This window comes from Callorhinus ursinus, unplaced genomic scaffold (assembly GCF_003265705.2).
Source record: "Callorhinus ursinus isolate GAN/ISIS: 27379988/994484 unplaced genomic scaffold, GSC_fseal_2.0 scaffold6, whole genome shotgun sequence".
NCBI classification, from domain to species: domain Eukaryota; kingdom Metazoa; phylum Chordata; class Mammalia; order Carnivora; family Otariidae; genus Callorhinus; species Callorhinus ursinus.
Genome location: NW_027397068.1, coordinates 46,488,991 through 46,503,511, shown reverse-complemented (window position 1 = coordinate 46,503,511; position 14,521 = coordinate 46,488,991). Strand labels below are relative to the sequence as shown.

General features: G+C 38.8%; 1 protein-coding gene across 1 annotated transcript in view; it reads right to left on the bottom strand.

Annotated features, from left to right (window-relative positions):
* The window catches only part of LAMA2 (laminin subunit alpha 2), a 620,419-nt gene that overhangs the window by 14,688 nt on the left and 591,210 nt on the right, over positions 1-14,521 (bottom strand). The window contains exons 60-62 of the mRNA XM_073893912.1: positions 8,840-8,952; positions 8,313-8,502; positions 6,206-6,361 (exon numbers count right to left, since the gene is read on the bottom strand). Of these exons, the coding sequence (XP_073750013.1) occupies positions 6,206-6,361; positions 8,313-8,502; positions 8,840-8,952 (459 nt within the window). The remainder of the gene's footprint in view (positions 1-6,205; positions 6,362-8,312; positions 8,503-8,839; positions 8,953-14,521) is intronic.

The window sequence follows — 14,521 nt, the reverse complement described above, 5'->3', positions numbered from 1 at the left end:
TAACAGATGCAGAAGAACAGATCAGTAATCTGGAAGATGGTAATGGAAAGCACCCAAGCTGAACAGCAAAAAGAAAAAAAGAACTCTTAAAAAAAATGAGGATACGTTAAGGGATCTCTTGGACAACATTAAGCAAATAAACATTTGCATTATAGGGGTGGCAGAAAACTTCCTTAACCGAGGAAAGGAAATATAGACTTACAGGTTCAAGAAGCACAGATAGTTCTAAGATTTTTTTTAAGATTTTATTTATTTATTTGAGAGAGAAAGAGAATGAGAGATAGAGAGCACAAGAGGGAAGAGGGTCAGAGGGAGAAGCAGACTCCCCGCTGAGCAGAGAGCCTGATGTGGGACTCGATCCCGGGACTCCAGGATCATGACCTGAGCCGAAGGCAGTCGCTCAACCAACTGAGCCACCCAGGCACCCAAGAAGCACAGATAGTTCTAAACAATAATTAAAATGCCAAAGATTAAAGATAAACAGAGAATTTTTAAGAGGAGCAAGAAAGGAGCAACGGTATGTACTAGGGAAACCCCATGAGTCTATCTGCTGATTTTTTAGTGGGAATTTTGCAGGCCAGAAGGGAGTGGCATGATATATACAAAGTGGGGAAAGAAATATGAAACTTATAACCAATAATATTCTACCCAGCAAGATTGCCATTCAGAATTGAAGGAAAAGGAGTTCATCAACACTGAAGTGGCCTTACAAGAAATGTTAAATGGACTTCTTTAAAGGGTAAGGCCATAATTAGATGTAAGAAGGCTATGAATAAAAAGATGTAAAATATGACAACATAGACAAAAAAAATGTGGAGGGAGGAGTAAATACATTCTTTTAGAATGTATTTGAATGTAAATGGTGATCAATATAGACTGCTATGTACTTAGATATTATATGTGAACTTCATGGTAACCACAAACCCCAAACATTTAATAGATACACAAAAAGAGAAAGAAAGCCAGCCATGACACTGCAAAGAGTGAGTCATTAACCACAAAGAGAGCAAAAGAAGAAAGGAACAGAGAAGAACTACAAAAACAATGAGAAAGCAATTAACAAAATGGTATTAAGCACATACTTAACAATAATTACGTTAAATATAAATGATCTAAATGCTTTAATCAAAAGACATAGAGTGGTAGAATGGGTAAAAAAACAAGACCCATCTATCTGCTTTATACAAGACACTTCAGACCTAGAGACACAGACTGAAAGTGAAGGGATGGAAAGAGCTATACAGTGCAAACGAGAAAAAAAGCCAGGGCAGCAGTATCTGTATTAGACAAAATAGATTTTAAAACAAAGACAGGAGACAAAGAAGGGCATTACACAATGATATGGGATCAACCCAGCAAAAAGATATAACAATTGAAAATATCTATGCACTCAACATCACAGCACCTAAGTACATAAAGCAGATATTAACAGACATAAAAGGAGAAATTGACAGCAATACAATAGTAAGGGACTTTAATACCCTACTTACATCAAAAAATACATCATCCAGGATGAAATTCAACAGGGAAATAACAAATATATAGAGAGCATTCCATCTCAAAACAACAGAATACACATTCTTTTTAAGTGCAAATGAAATATTCTCCAGGATAGATCACATGTTAGGCCACAAAATATGACTGAAGAAGACTGACATCATCTGCATCTTTCCTGGCCACATGGTATAAAACTGGAAAGCAATCACAAGAAAAATAGAAAAAATACAAATATGTGGATGCTAAACAGCATGCTACTAAACAACCAATGGATCACTGAAGAAATTAAAAATGAAAATGAAAATACAATGGACACAGCGAAATCAGTTCTAAGAGGGAAATTTATACCAATTTATAGGTCTACCTCAAGAAACAAGAAAAATCTCAAGTAAATGACTTAACTTACATATAAAGTAACTAGAAAAAGGACAAATAAGAACAAATGTGAACAGAAGAATGGAAATAATAAAGATCTGAGCAGAAATAAATGAAAGAGACAAAAACAATAGAAAAGATCAATGAAACCAAGAGCTGGTTCTTTGAAAAGATAAACAAAACTGATAAACCTTTAGCTGGACTCATCAAGAAAAGAGGACTCAAATAAAATCAGAAATGTAAGAGAACAAGTGATACCACAGAAATACAAAGGATTATAAGAGAGTACTATGAAAAATCATATGCCAACAAATTGGACAATCTAGGGAAATGGATAAATTCCTAGAAATATACAATCTTCCAAAACTGAATTAAGAAGAAATAGACAATTTGGAGAGACCAATTGCTAGTAACAAAATTGTGTAATCAAAAACTACCAACGAAGTCTTAGACCAGGTGGCTTCACAGGTGAATTCTACCAAACATTTAAAGAAGAGTTAATACCTATTCTCCTCAAACTATTCTAAAAAGTAGAAGAGGAAGGAAAGTTTTCAAAAACATTCTATGAGGCCAGCATTACCTTGATACCTAAACCAGACAAAGATACCACACAAAAAAGGAGAACTTCAGACCAATATCGCTGATGAACATAAAAGCAAGAAATCCTCAACAAAATATTAACAAACTACATTCCACAATATATTAAAAATACAATCAAGTAGGACTTATTCTGGGAATGCAAGAATGGTTCAAAATTCAAAAATCAGCATACACTACATTTAACACAATGGAGAATAAAAATCATATAATCTCAATAGATGCAGAAAAAACATTTGATAAAATTCAACATTTGTTAATAAAAACTCTTAACAAGGTGGATTTAGAGGGAACATACCTCAACATAATAAAGGCCATATATGAAAAACCCAGAGCTAACATTATACACAATGGTGAAAAACTGAGCTTTTCTCTAAGATCAGGAACAAGACCAGGAAGTCCACTCTTGACACTTTTATTCAACATAGTACTGAAAATCCTAGCCACAAGCGCTCAGACAAGAAATAAAAGGTGTCCAAACTGGTAAGGAAAGAGCTAAACTGTTAAACTGTAACTACTTGCAAATCACATACCATACATAGAAAAACCTTAAAGACTCCACCAAAAAATTATTAGAAGAAATGAACTCAGTAAAATTACAGGACACAAAATTAATAGCTAGAGATTGATTGCATTTCTATATACTAATAAAAAAGTAGCAGAAAGAGAATTTAGAAAACCACTCCATTTATAATTACACCAAAAAGAATAAAATACAGAGGAATAAACTTAACTGAGGAGGTAAAAGACCTGTACTCTAAAATCTGTAATGCATTGATGAAAGAAATTGAAAATGACACAAACAAATGGAACGATATTCCATGCTCATGGATTGAAAAATTAATATTGTTAAATAAATATTGTTAAAGCAGTCTACAGATTCAATGAAATCCCTGTCAAAATACCAAGAGCATTTTTCACAAAAGTAGGACAAATAATACTAAAATTTACTGTATGGGACCACAAAAGACTCCAAATAGCCAAAGCATTCTTAAGAAGGAAGAACAAAGCTGGAGGTACCGCAATTCTAGATTTCAAGGAAACTACAAAGGTTTAGTAATCAAAACAGTATGATACTGGCACAAAAAGAGACATGTAGTGCAATGGGAAAGAATAGAGATCCCAGAAATAATACCACACTTATATGGTCATTTAATCTACAACAAACAAGGTAAAAATATACAATGGGGAAAAGACCGACTCTTAACAAAGGGTGCTGGGAAAGCTGGACAGCGACATGTAAAAGAATGAAACTGGACTACTTTCTTAACACCATATACATGAATAAACTCAAAATGGATTAAAGACCTCAATGTGAGACCTGAAATCATATAACTCCTAGAAGAAAGCACAGGCAGTAATTTCTCTGACATCAGCCATTGCAATATTTTTCTAGATATGTCTCCTTAAGCAAGGGAAACAAAAGCAAAAATAAACTATTGGGACTACACCAAAATAAAAAGCTTTTGCACAGCAAAGGAAACCATCCAGAAAATGACAAGGCAACCTACTGAATAGAAGATATTTGTAAATGACATATCCAATAAGGGGTTTATATCCAAAATGTATCAAGAATTTATACAACTCAATACCAAAAATAACCCAATTAAAAATGAGCAGAGGATATGAATAGATATTCTTCCAAAGAAGACATACAGATGGCAAGCACACACATGAAAAGATGTTGGACATCATTAATCCTTAGGGAAATATAAATCAAACCACAATGAGATATCCTCTTACACTCTCAGAGAGGCTAGAATCAAAAAGACAAGAAATAACAAGTTTCTGCAAGGATGTGGAGAAAAGGGAACCCTTGTACACTATTGGCAGGAATGTAAGTTGATGCAGCCACAGTGGAAAACAGTATGGAGGTTCCTCAAAAAAATTAAAAATAGAACTACCATATGATCCAGTAATTCCACTACTGGGTATTTACCCAAAGCAAATGAAAACACTAATTTGAAAAGATATATGTTCCCCTATGTTTATTGCAGAATTATTTAGAACTGCCAAGACAGGGAAGCAAACTAAGTATCTATTATAGATGAATGGATAAAGAAGATGGTATTTATATACAGTGGAATATTACTGAGCTGTAAAAAAGAATGAAATCTTGCCATTTGTGACAACATGGATGGACCTAGAGGGTATTATGTAAATGAAATAAGGTAGAGAAGACAAATACTATATGATTTCACTTATACATAAAATCTAAAAAAATAAAAACAAAAAACAAACCCCAAATGAATGAATGAACAAACAAAAAGCAGAACCAGACCCATAATTACAGAGAACAAATTGATGGTTGCCAGAGGGGTGATGGCTGGTGATGGGCAAAATGGGTGAAGAAGAGTGGGAAGTATAGACTTCCAGGTATGGAATGAATAAGTCGTGGGAATAAAAGGTACAGCATAGGGAATATAGTCAATGATATTGCAATAGCCTTGTATAGTGACGGATGGTGCTTTACTTGTAGTGGTCATAGCATAATGTGTAAATTTGTCAAATTACATGTATACCTGAAACTAATGTAACGTTGTGTGTCAATTATACAATTAAACAAATTTTTAATTAGCCCTTATGTTTCAATTAATGGTTTAATAACCTTACTATATATATACATTTTGTCATAATCTAATTTCAAATTCTATTTGAAAAGATCATTAAGTTTGGCTTAGTGCTTCTTCCTTATGAAAATCTAATGAAATCAGTGAACTCTTTCCTAAAAAAATGCACATACACTCCGAACTTGAAAGTTTGCATGAAGTATTTAGAGTTTAGGGACCATGGAAGTAATTCAAGCATACTTTGCTCCACTATATTTCATATGATTTTAGGGACACATGTTAATCACTCTTGCCACTCTCCAGAGACTCTCATTTTGATAGGCCTGGGTAGCATATCCAATAGCTATGAAAGGAGCATACTACTGATCACCCACAAGGGGAGCCAAATGCTGAGAATTACAACTATGATGAACAGATGTCTTTGATGAAGAACAGCTATGCATTATCACATGTTCTGAGTACAGAAATGTAATACGTTTCTAATATGTTCTCTAAAAACACTGATCCCCTGTATTTCTTAAAATCATGCTTTCTTTCCAAAGGAAACCAGGACACGTGGTCTGACAAAACATTATTTTGTGAATATTGGTTTGTAAAATTGTGAGGACTTTAAATTTTGAATCCTGTACTGTACTCTAAATACTGTAGTACAGTATTGGACAAATGTAGTTTAAATACTGCCTCTCTCAATATTTGTGAAATCTCTAGTTCTGAAACAATACCATCAACATTATCTTCCTTGTTTTCCAGTACTTTCTATATGCTTAGTACTTATCTAAGCACTTTCAATATATTACCTCATTTAATCTTTACAGTAACCTTGTTTGTTTGGTACTATTATCCTATTTTACAAAAGAGGGAACTTTGTCAAAGGAAGATTAAGTAACTTGCCCCAGACCACACAGCTAGTTAATAGGTATTCAAACCTAGGGAGTCTGGCTCCAGGGTCGACACTCTGTTTGGTGATATTACCTCTCCTAGTCAAATCTATCTAGAAAACCTGTTACTTCTCAGAAAGGATGATTTCCTATTCACCTCAAAGTCATCAGGGGCCAATATGACCTAATAATTCAACATATATGACTCAGGCAGTTATTTAAGCCACACACACACACACACACACACACACACACACACACACACAAATAAATAAATTAGACCCTTACTGGACCAATTCTTCGGGTAGTGTAGTTGATGGGTAGCCCGCCAACATACAGCATTCCCACCACATCCAGGATATCCGCTTTCTTGGGACTGATGGTTCTATTGGAGGCATCATCTACATAAATAATTCCTTCTTGCTTAATTCGCATAATCTTAATCTATAAAAAGAAGAAGAGTCATTAAAGCCAATCATGGATAAATTTCAAATATGCAGAGTGTAAGATGTAGGAACTTTTTGGATATTCATCAGGAAAAAATGAAAGAATTTACTAAGTATCTAATATGTGTGAAACCCATAAGTGAAATTAAACCAGTTTTTACAGAATATCCTACACTCTGTCTTTTCCATGACTACCATCTCCAAAAGGGTACAAAATCATCCTGGGTGAGTTTTAGATTAAAGCCTTTGCTATAAGTTGCCAAGGGACCCCATGTATCAGGAGGCATGCATGTTGTCAGGAGCCTTGCTGATTGAGAGCACTGTCCTGAATTAAGTGGGCTGCAAAATTCATGTCCGGTTTTAAACATGCATTCATTTAGCTAAGCCTGGTCTCCCCTGCACAATTTCAGATCTGCTACATCCCTCTGCCTAATAGGCACTTCTCACGTGGAATGGAAGGAAGGGCTGTGCATCAAGGCTGCATAGCCGTTTCCACGGCAGCCGTGATTGGTACAAAGGGAGGGAGGAAGACGGACAGCTCCCTGATGCTGAAATTACAGCAGTGGGGTGAATTCTCTTTGGGGGCAGGGTGAAATCAGGGGTGTCAAGACTGGCTTCGGCATAAAAAACTTGAGTCTGAGTTTAGGAAAAGGAATGGGTGACCCAGTCTAATGCTGGAGCACAATGGTGGTTTAAAATGACTCTACATCAGGATTAGAATAATTAAGACCTCATTTTACACTTATCTATTCTGGTTTGGGAAGCAATTGTTTAAAAAAAAATCTTCAAAAATAAATCCCTCCTTAACTTGGCTGCTTATAGTGTTTAGACTTTCTTTCTTAATCCCAGACGCATTGTGGACCAACAATTTGTCAGTTTTTCAAGTGTCCTGTTTATTCTATTAGCCAGAGAGGAGAATAAGCCTTAATGAGAACTCCTTCATGAAGACCCGTATTTGCTACTCATAAACTCCCAGGCAAATAGGAAGATTCCATTTCTTATTTCCAAGATAACAAATTGATTGACTTTGCATTTGTATTGTATTTTTTCAGGTCCTCTGACTTTTTATAGGATATGCCAAGTCACAGTATGTTAATATATAAAATCCACCACCTAATAATATCAAACTCTCAAAATTAAACATTTTATTGGTCGACCAAGGGAAGCTTTACTGAATAGGCGATCACAGGTGCAGAAACAAATTCTGAGTTTTCATTTTAATCAGGCAGTATATTATCTATTTGCAGTCATGCCAAAGAGGACAGTAAGGCGGCAGATGAGCCTTCTGTGCCCATAACAGTACCAGTTTCTGGGTGTAAGGCCAATGTTTTAAAAGTTGTTCCAAATGGTTATTGCCGGAGATGTGGCCCTAGAGCCCTTTAAACATGATCTAGCAGATTCTCAGACTCTTGGTTTTCACAGACCAGTATGGGGTGTGATGGGGGAGGGGAGGGCAAGTGTTAGGGCCCATTTTAGTTTCCCAGCTTTTAAGTTTGTCAAATATTCATAAAAGAGAGGCCATTTTGGCACCTTTTAAAAGGAAGAAAATATAATCTCAGGACAAATATTACTCCTTTATACTGAAGACATAGAGCTAATTTAAGATTAACATGCTCCATCGTCCCACATTTCTCACTGAGAGTAGCAAAAATGTCTTCAACTACCTGGCCCTGGTTTGTGGCCAGATGTTTGGGAACCACAGCGGTATGGTAATAATGGCATCTTGTGGTACCATGATGAAGTGTGTGACCCAGCCGGGTCCGATTACATTTCCCCAGGCTGGGCAGTTGTCTGTGGTGCTGGCTTTATTTTTAGCCTCAGCCACATTCCAGTAGCAGCAGGGTCAGGATCTGCACTGGCAACACTGTATCTGCACCAGGGGAAGGCCGGCGGCTGCCACCCGGCACCCCCTCAGGGGACACTGCCAACCTCCCATGGACTATTATTACCTTATGCCACTGACCGTCGTTGATTTTGGTGGGGATCATGGTGTGGGTGTCACCGCTTCCCAAGTCATAACTGAAATAGGGCAATCCATTTCTCAGCTGAACAGTAGCAAAATCCGCGTGATTGATCCGAGCCATGTAAAAAAGCAGGCCAGATTCAGCTTCCGTTCTCACTTCAAACTCAATTGTGAGGCTGTGGAAAGAAAGCATGCAAAATAAAACTGAAAAACAAAAGCATTCTTATTCTGAGATTAAGTTGCCTCTGATCCCGTGGGTGAATTTTCATAAAGGACAGTAAAATGTTCTTTGAGATGAGGACTTTCCAGGTGATTTCCAAATCCACTTTTCCTGCTGATTTCCAAAACTGAGCTCCTCAGGCTCAGGCCACTAGAATTCGATTCTCTGTTTTACTCTGTGAATTAAAAGGCTTACTGCATTAAATAAGTGTAGTTGATTAAAACTTGAATAAGTGCAAATACTCCGTTCTTCCACTTATCAGTTCTTTTCCAATATCTTCGAATAATACATACCGGTTTTTAACTTTGGTGTCATCAAAAGCAATTGCAATGTGGCTATTTCTCGAAAGCCCAAACTGCTTGCTCCCTAATAAAAGAGCTGGCTCTGATTCTGCCGCACAAGGACCCTGCAAAATTACCCAGGAGAGAAAGAGGAGATTATGGACTCTGCTCTTTAAAAATTTAATCCTGTTATCTAATTATTTCTTCTATTTTCGCTTAATGTTCTTGTGTAATCTTATTGAAGCTCCTTAAGAAGAAAAACGGTCTCTTACTCATCTCCGTTATACTCTACCACATAGTAGGCACTTCCTATGAAATGTTCAGTGAGTGGGAATCCGTTTTCTTATAGTGCACCTTTGAATTGCCAAATCAATATGCTCAAAAATATTTATTGATCAATTCATGTTTTCATTACCCTCTAAGAAAAAAAAAACTGTTGATGTTTCTGAGAAACCTGGAATTTCCTTTTCATGTTTACTTACTTATGAAGAGTTATAGTCTTCAAAGATGGGATGGGGAAAATGACAAGCTAGCCACCAAGTTATGAGTAGAAAAAATGTGTTCTTTCTTGCCCTCCCCATTTCTGTCTCCCACTATATTACTTTTTCTTGAAAATTATCCGTCTACTAGAAGGCTTCCAGGAATTTAGGCTTTCAAGATGGTGTATCTAAACTTGCAAGTCAGGCCATTCAGGCCCTGAGCCAGTTGCTAGGCAACCCAGTACATTTTTAATGTAACCCATCATATACCATTTCAACTGTCACTGTTCAAAGATCCACTTCCTGGGGTTCTTAGGAGGGAGAGCTCGGTGCAGGACTGGCTTACTTGGTTTAATGCTCTGCTGTCACCATCTTGAGTTTCTTAATACTTTTTTTTTTTGAAAAAGGGGCCCTGCATTTTCATTTTGCTCTGGGCCCTGCAAATGATACAGTCAGTCCTGGTTGGGTGGACTGTGTTTGGCCAGCATAACCCTTAGCTCAGTAGATAATCAAGGCTCCTCAAATTACTGAAGTCATAATTCCTTTCTCTGTTCTCTATTTTCACAAAAGAGCTTGAAGTGCAGGCTGCTTCAGCAGTCTTTGAGAACACGCAGTACTCGAGAAAATAAATAACCTGCACACTCTCAAACAGCACATCTGTTTTTAAGATCTGCACTTAATAGCTTTGGATGGGCCACTACCCCAGTGAGCGCTGACTCAGCAGAGGTTCTCAAACAGCCCAAGGCAGGCTTTTGATGGCACAATGTTCTTCTCAGATAGAAGATGAGATGAATCATCAGCGCACAGGACATTCTTACTTGATGAGGAAAAGCCTTGTTCTCTTTTCTCTTGAGCTTAGTCAAACGGAGCATGCTGCCACAGCAGGTAAAAGGCTTTAAGCGTTTGAAATGCTGTAAAATTGGTCTTCGTGGAAGTATTTCCCTTCTTGCTTCCCAGGAGATGGTCAGTTACAAAGAGCAAACTGTGGCAGAAATTCATACAGATATGTAAAAACCCAGTGGGTAGAGCAGGAAAATGCTATTTATTCGCATAGCTGAATGGCCTCTCTTGGAATCAACATGTGGCCCCTTTCTTATTACACTGCCTGTAAAAAGAGCCCAAATGGAAAGGCTTTGGTAGCTTAATGTCTCAGCCAGCCATGACGCTATTAATAGAACTGGGATCATTTATCAACCTCACCCTATTTCCTGTACAGAGGCCCACTGCTACAAACATTAGTAGCCTGCAGTCCTCCTCTGAAATCTCTAAGAGAACCCTCCCTGCTGTGAGTCCATCAGGGGCAAAATTTGGCTAAAACATCTCTAACCCATCAGCTCTGAAAACTGGGAGATCGGAAAAGTCAATGGATGCTGAGGAATTAGGGAACCATGATGTGTGGCCGAAAAGAAAACCACCAGCAGGTTGTTATTGTTAATCATTGCAGTCACTCGTCTCGCTACTACTTACAAATATTAATATAAAATAACTTTTCTAATATAATTTTTTAAATGATCCAAGTGGTGATTGTAAAGATTAGGCATTTTATTGGTAGTAGTTGTAGGTCATGGAGAACTTCTGTCTTTATATATTTTGGGCACTGAGGCCCAAACGCCACAGGAAGCTTGCTTGCTGGTAGACTGGACAGAGATTTCCAACACTGGCCCTGAGCTGATCAGCAGGTCTCTGTCACATACTGTCAGATCTTCTAGAGGCAGAAGACCCTGCTTACGTTATTTTAGGAAAACCTTTGACCAGAAAAGGACAGGGACTTCGTGAGGGTTCTTCTAAGAAGCATTATGTGACACACCCACTGGAAATTGAGGAAGAAGGCCAGTTCCTGCTTCACTTTTATAACAGGCGGATCTTGAGGAGCAGATAGTAACGGTGGTTAACAAAACAGTGTCCTACTGGCCAGTGTTGTAGAAGAGAGTGATAACAAACAGGTCCCTCTATTAGGTAGCCTCAAAGTCTAAAACCCATATGCTAAGTTCATTGTATGTTAAGGACACCGACTGATCTTTTATATCATCAATTTGCAACAGGATGGATATTATGAATATTTCTTGAATAAAACGTCTATCACCTTCCTTTATAAAATTGGCAGTTGGAAGAGGACCGAGAAATGCTAGTAGAGGAGAATTTTTAAATGTACGTAGTTTTAGATTTAAATGGGAAGACAGGGGTGCCTGGGTGGCTCAGTCGTTAAGCGTCTGCCTGTGGCTCAGGTCATGATCCCGGGGTCCTGGGATCGAGCCCCGCATCGGGCTCCCTGCTCCGCGGGAAGCCTGCTTCTCCCTCTCCCACTCCCCCTGCTTGTGTTCCCTCTCTTGCTGTGTCTCTGTCTGTCAAATAAATAAATAAAATCTTTGAAAAAAAATAAATGGGAAGACAATTTTCCCATAATGTTTTTGGTGAAAGTGTAGCCTTCTCCTCTCACTTGGTTAAAGGCAAGTAGGATTGGATCTTGTCTGCGCTGCCTCACTTCCCCCTGGGTGAGTCTGAAACCAGGCCTGACTTGGGACGCATGCAGGAGGGCACAGACCCCAGTGATGCCCCCCTCTCCCTAGAGCCCCTCAGAGGCCCCCTGCTCCTCCTGCTGCTCAAGCATCATTTTTTTTCTCCCTCTAATATCTTAAAGGGAATTTGTGAGATGGAACAGAAAGTACCCTGTGGTTTGCACAGGAATAAGATGATCTTATTTTTCAACATGCTTCCTAGAGAAATCAAAGGGGTAAGAAAAAGGGTCTTCTAATGAGGTAATTCCAAGGAACCTTTTTATTTTTTAAATTTTTTTAAAAAAATTATTTATTTGAGAGAAAGTGCAAGCAGGGGGAGGGAGAGGGACAAGCAGACTCTGTGCTGAGCACGGAGCCTGGCGGGGAAAGCAGGTGCCTCAATCTCACACCCAGAGTTCACAACCTGAGCCAAAATCAAGAGCCTGATTCCTCACCAACTGAGCCACCCATGTGTCCCTCTAAGGAAGCTTTGAAAAAGAATGATGGTTGCAAGACAAATTCCTCCTCCAAGCTAATGTGAGCTGGAGGGAAGGCATCATCTTTTGGAAACACTTATCTTTGAAATGTATTAAAACAACAGTAATAAAAAAAAAAAAAAAAAAACCCCACAAACCCCCCCCCCCCACAGGCTCATCAATCTCAACACGTTACAATCCTGCCACCTTGTGGGGACTCTTTGAAGTACTGCTAGTGCATAAGGGGGAAAATGGAATCTGGAGGACACAGCGTGCTTGCTTGTCTCTGTTTGGCAGGTGACAAGCTGTGGGCAGACAGGATTTGTGGGGGGGAGGTGGGAAGGGGGAAGTCTGAACGTGGCGGTGCCCGTGCTGATCAGAGCAGTGGCAGAGCTGGAGAGGACTGTGAAGGAAGCCACGCTTCCTAAAGCCGAGCTTAGGCAAATGGATCATGCCACAGATTAGTAACAGTGAAAACTTTTTTGTCTCACAGTTACCCCACCTCAGGTCAGACGAAAGCAGTGGTCATTTCCAACTGCTGTCTGTTGGCTGACACTCGGATATGAGTTACTGGCTTCAGGGTAGCATATGATTGGTAGGCAAGCGTTCCTTGAATTCAGATTGGTGCAGAACAGAGATTTAAATTGCATTTATCAAAACTGGCATCTTTGTTCTTGAAAGCACTGAGTGATGAATGATCATAAAAACTGCATCATTTTCTTCTTTCATGAGTCAGTAATCCCTCTAACGAATGTGGGCTAAAGTCACATCCGAGAATTGGGAGGTTTCTTTGTGATGCTCTTTTTTTAATGGATGAATACTAAGTGGAAGACACTTTCCACGGCATTGACTTTAATGTTCTGAAATATAAAATCCCTACTCAAGCTGTTTATCGAGAAAGTGACTTATGTTACCACCCTGCACAGGAGCTCTTTTGGTAAATATTGGGCATTTGTACTAATATTTACACACTAACGCCTGAATGGAGATTTCTTGTGGTATGGAAAATGTGTATTTTCCCTTTAAATACACATCAGTGTCCAACTGATTCATCCTTTGGCATGGACTGTGCTTAGCTTTTAAAGTTGTAGTATTAAAGTTGCTAGAGAAATAGCTTTCTTTTGGTCTATTCTTTCCTTCTCTGCCTGCTTCTTTCCCCCAACTCTCCAAAGCCCTTAACAACACAGGGACTCTTCATGGCTATTTATATCACTGTTCTTAGTGTTCACATTTCAGATTTCAAGGTTCAAAATTCAACACTCCAATGAGCTTCAAGCAAAAAAAAAAAAAAATACAACCAGTTCATTGTATACAAATCCACACAGGCCGTGCTGGTTATAAAGATTTGGTATAAACACCCTATATACCTGCAGATGGTGATTGTAGAAGTCTACAGTCCTCTCTAAGCCCACCCTCCCACCCTCCCTGAGAAATCTCCACAAATACAATATGTAGAAATATTTAATCCAGCTCTAAATGGGCCAAAGAATAAGAGAAAAGCATAAAGGGAAGATGGGCTACCACAGCATCAAATGAGATAATATACATACAATGCCCTCTGATCAATGGCGTTTTGGCCCTATATTAATGACGGGACTGACACAGTCCATTTCATGGGGGCAGGGCTTTCTCAGGATACCCTGAAACTGCTCTGGGGTCTAGTGAATGCCATCCTCATGGTGTCAGATGTTGGCAGGGAGGGGTGTGATGATGTAAAGGAGAAGAAGAAGGGGACCGAGAATAGGGGATCGTTTCTGTCCACTCTGCTAGAAGAAAGAGAGGATAGTTCCTACGTCAGGAATTAACTTGTCTTAGTTCTTAACTACATTCTTACAATCTAAATTCTGATTAGAAAAAAGGAAGAAGATGGTGAGAATGGAAAATGATGCGAGACTGGAGTTAAAATAGCCATATCCTACTAGAGTCTGTAGTTGTTGAAACACGGAATACCCACCCCCTTTTCTCCATTTGCTCTCCCCCTAAAAGTGTGAAAGGCTAATTATTCCCACAGAAGAATGAGGTATTACTGTGAGCCAGGCAATGTGCTGGGTGCTTTGTATACAGTGTATCATTTATTCCCTCACGATAATCCTTGCAGGTAGATAGTATCCTCCTTATTTTTCAATGGGTCAGTCTTACATTTAGCGAGGACAAGTAACCCGACAGAATCCAGTGAGTAAAAGTAGGTGGGCTATGGCAGGGCAGGTGCGCAGGCCCAGTTTCCAGACCACTGGAGTAAAGGCC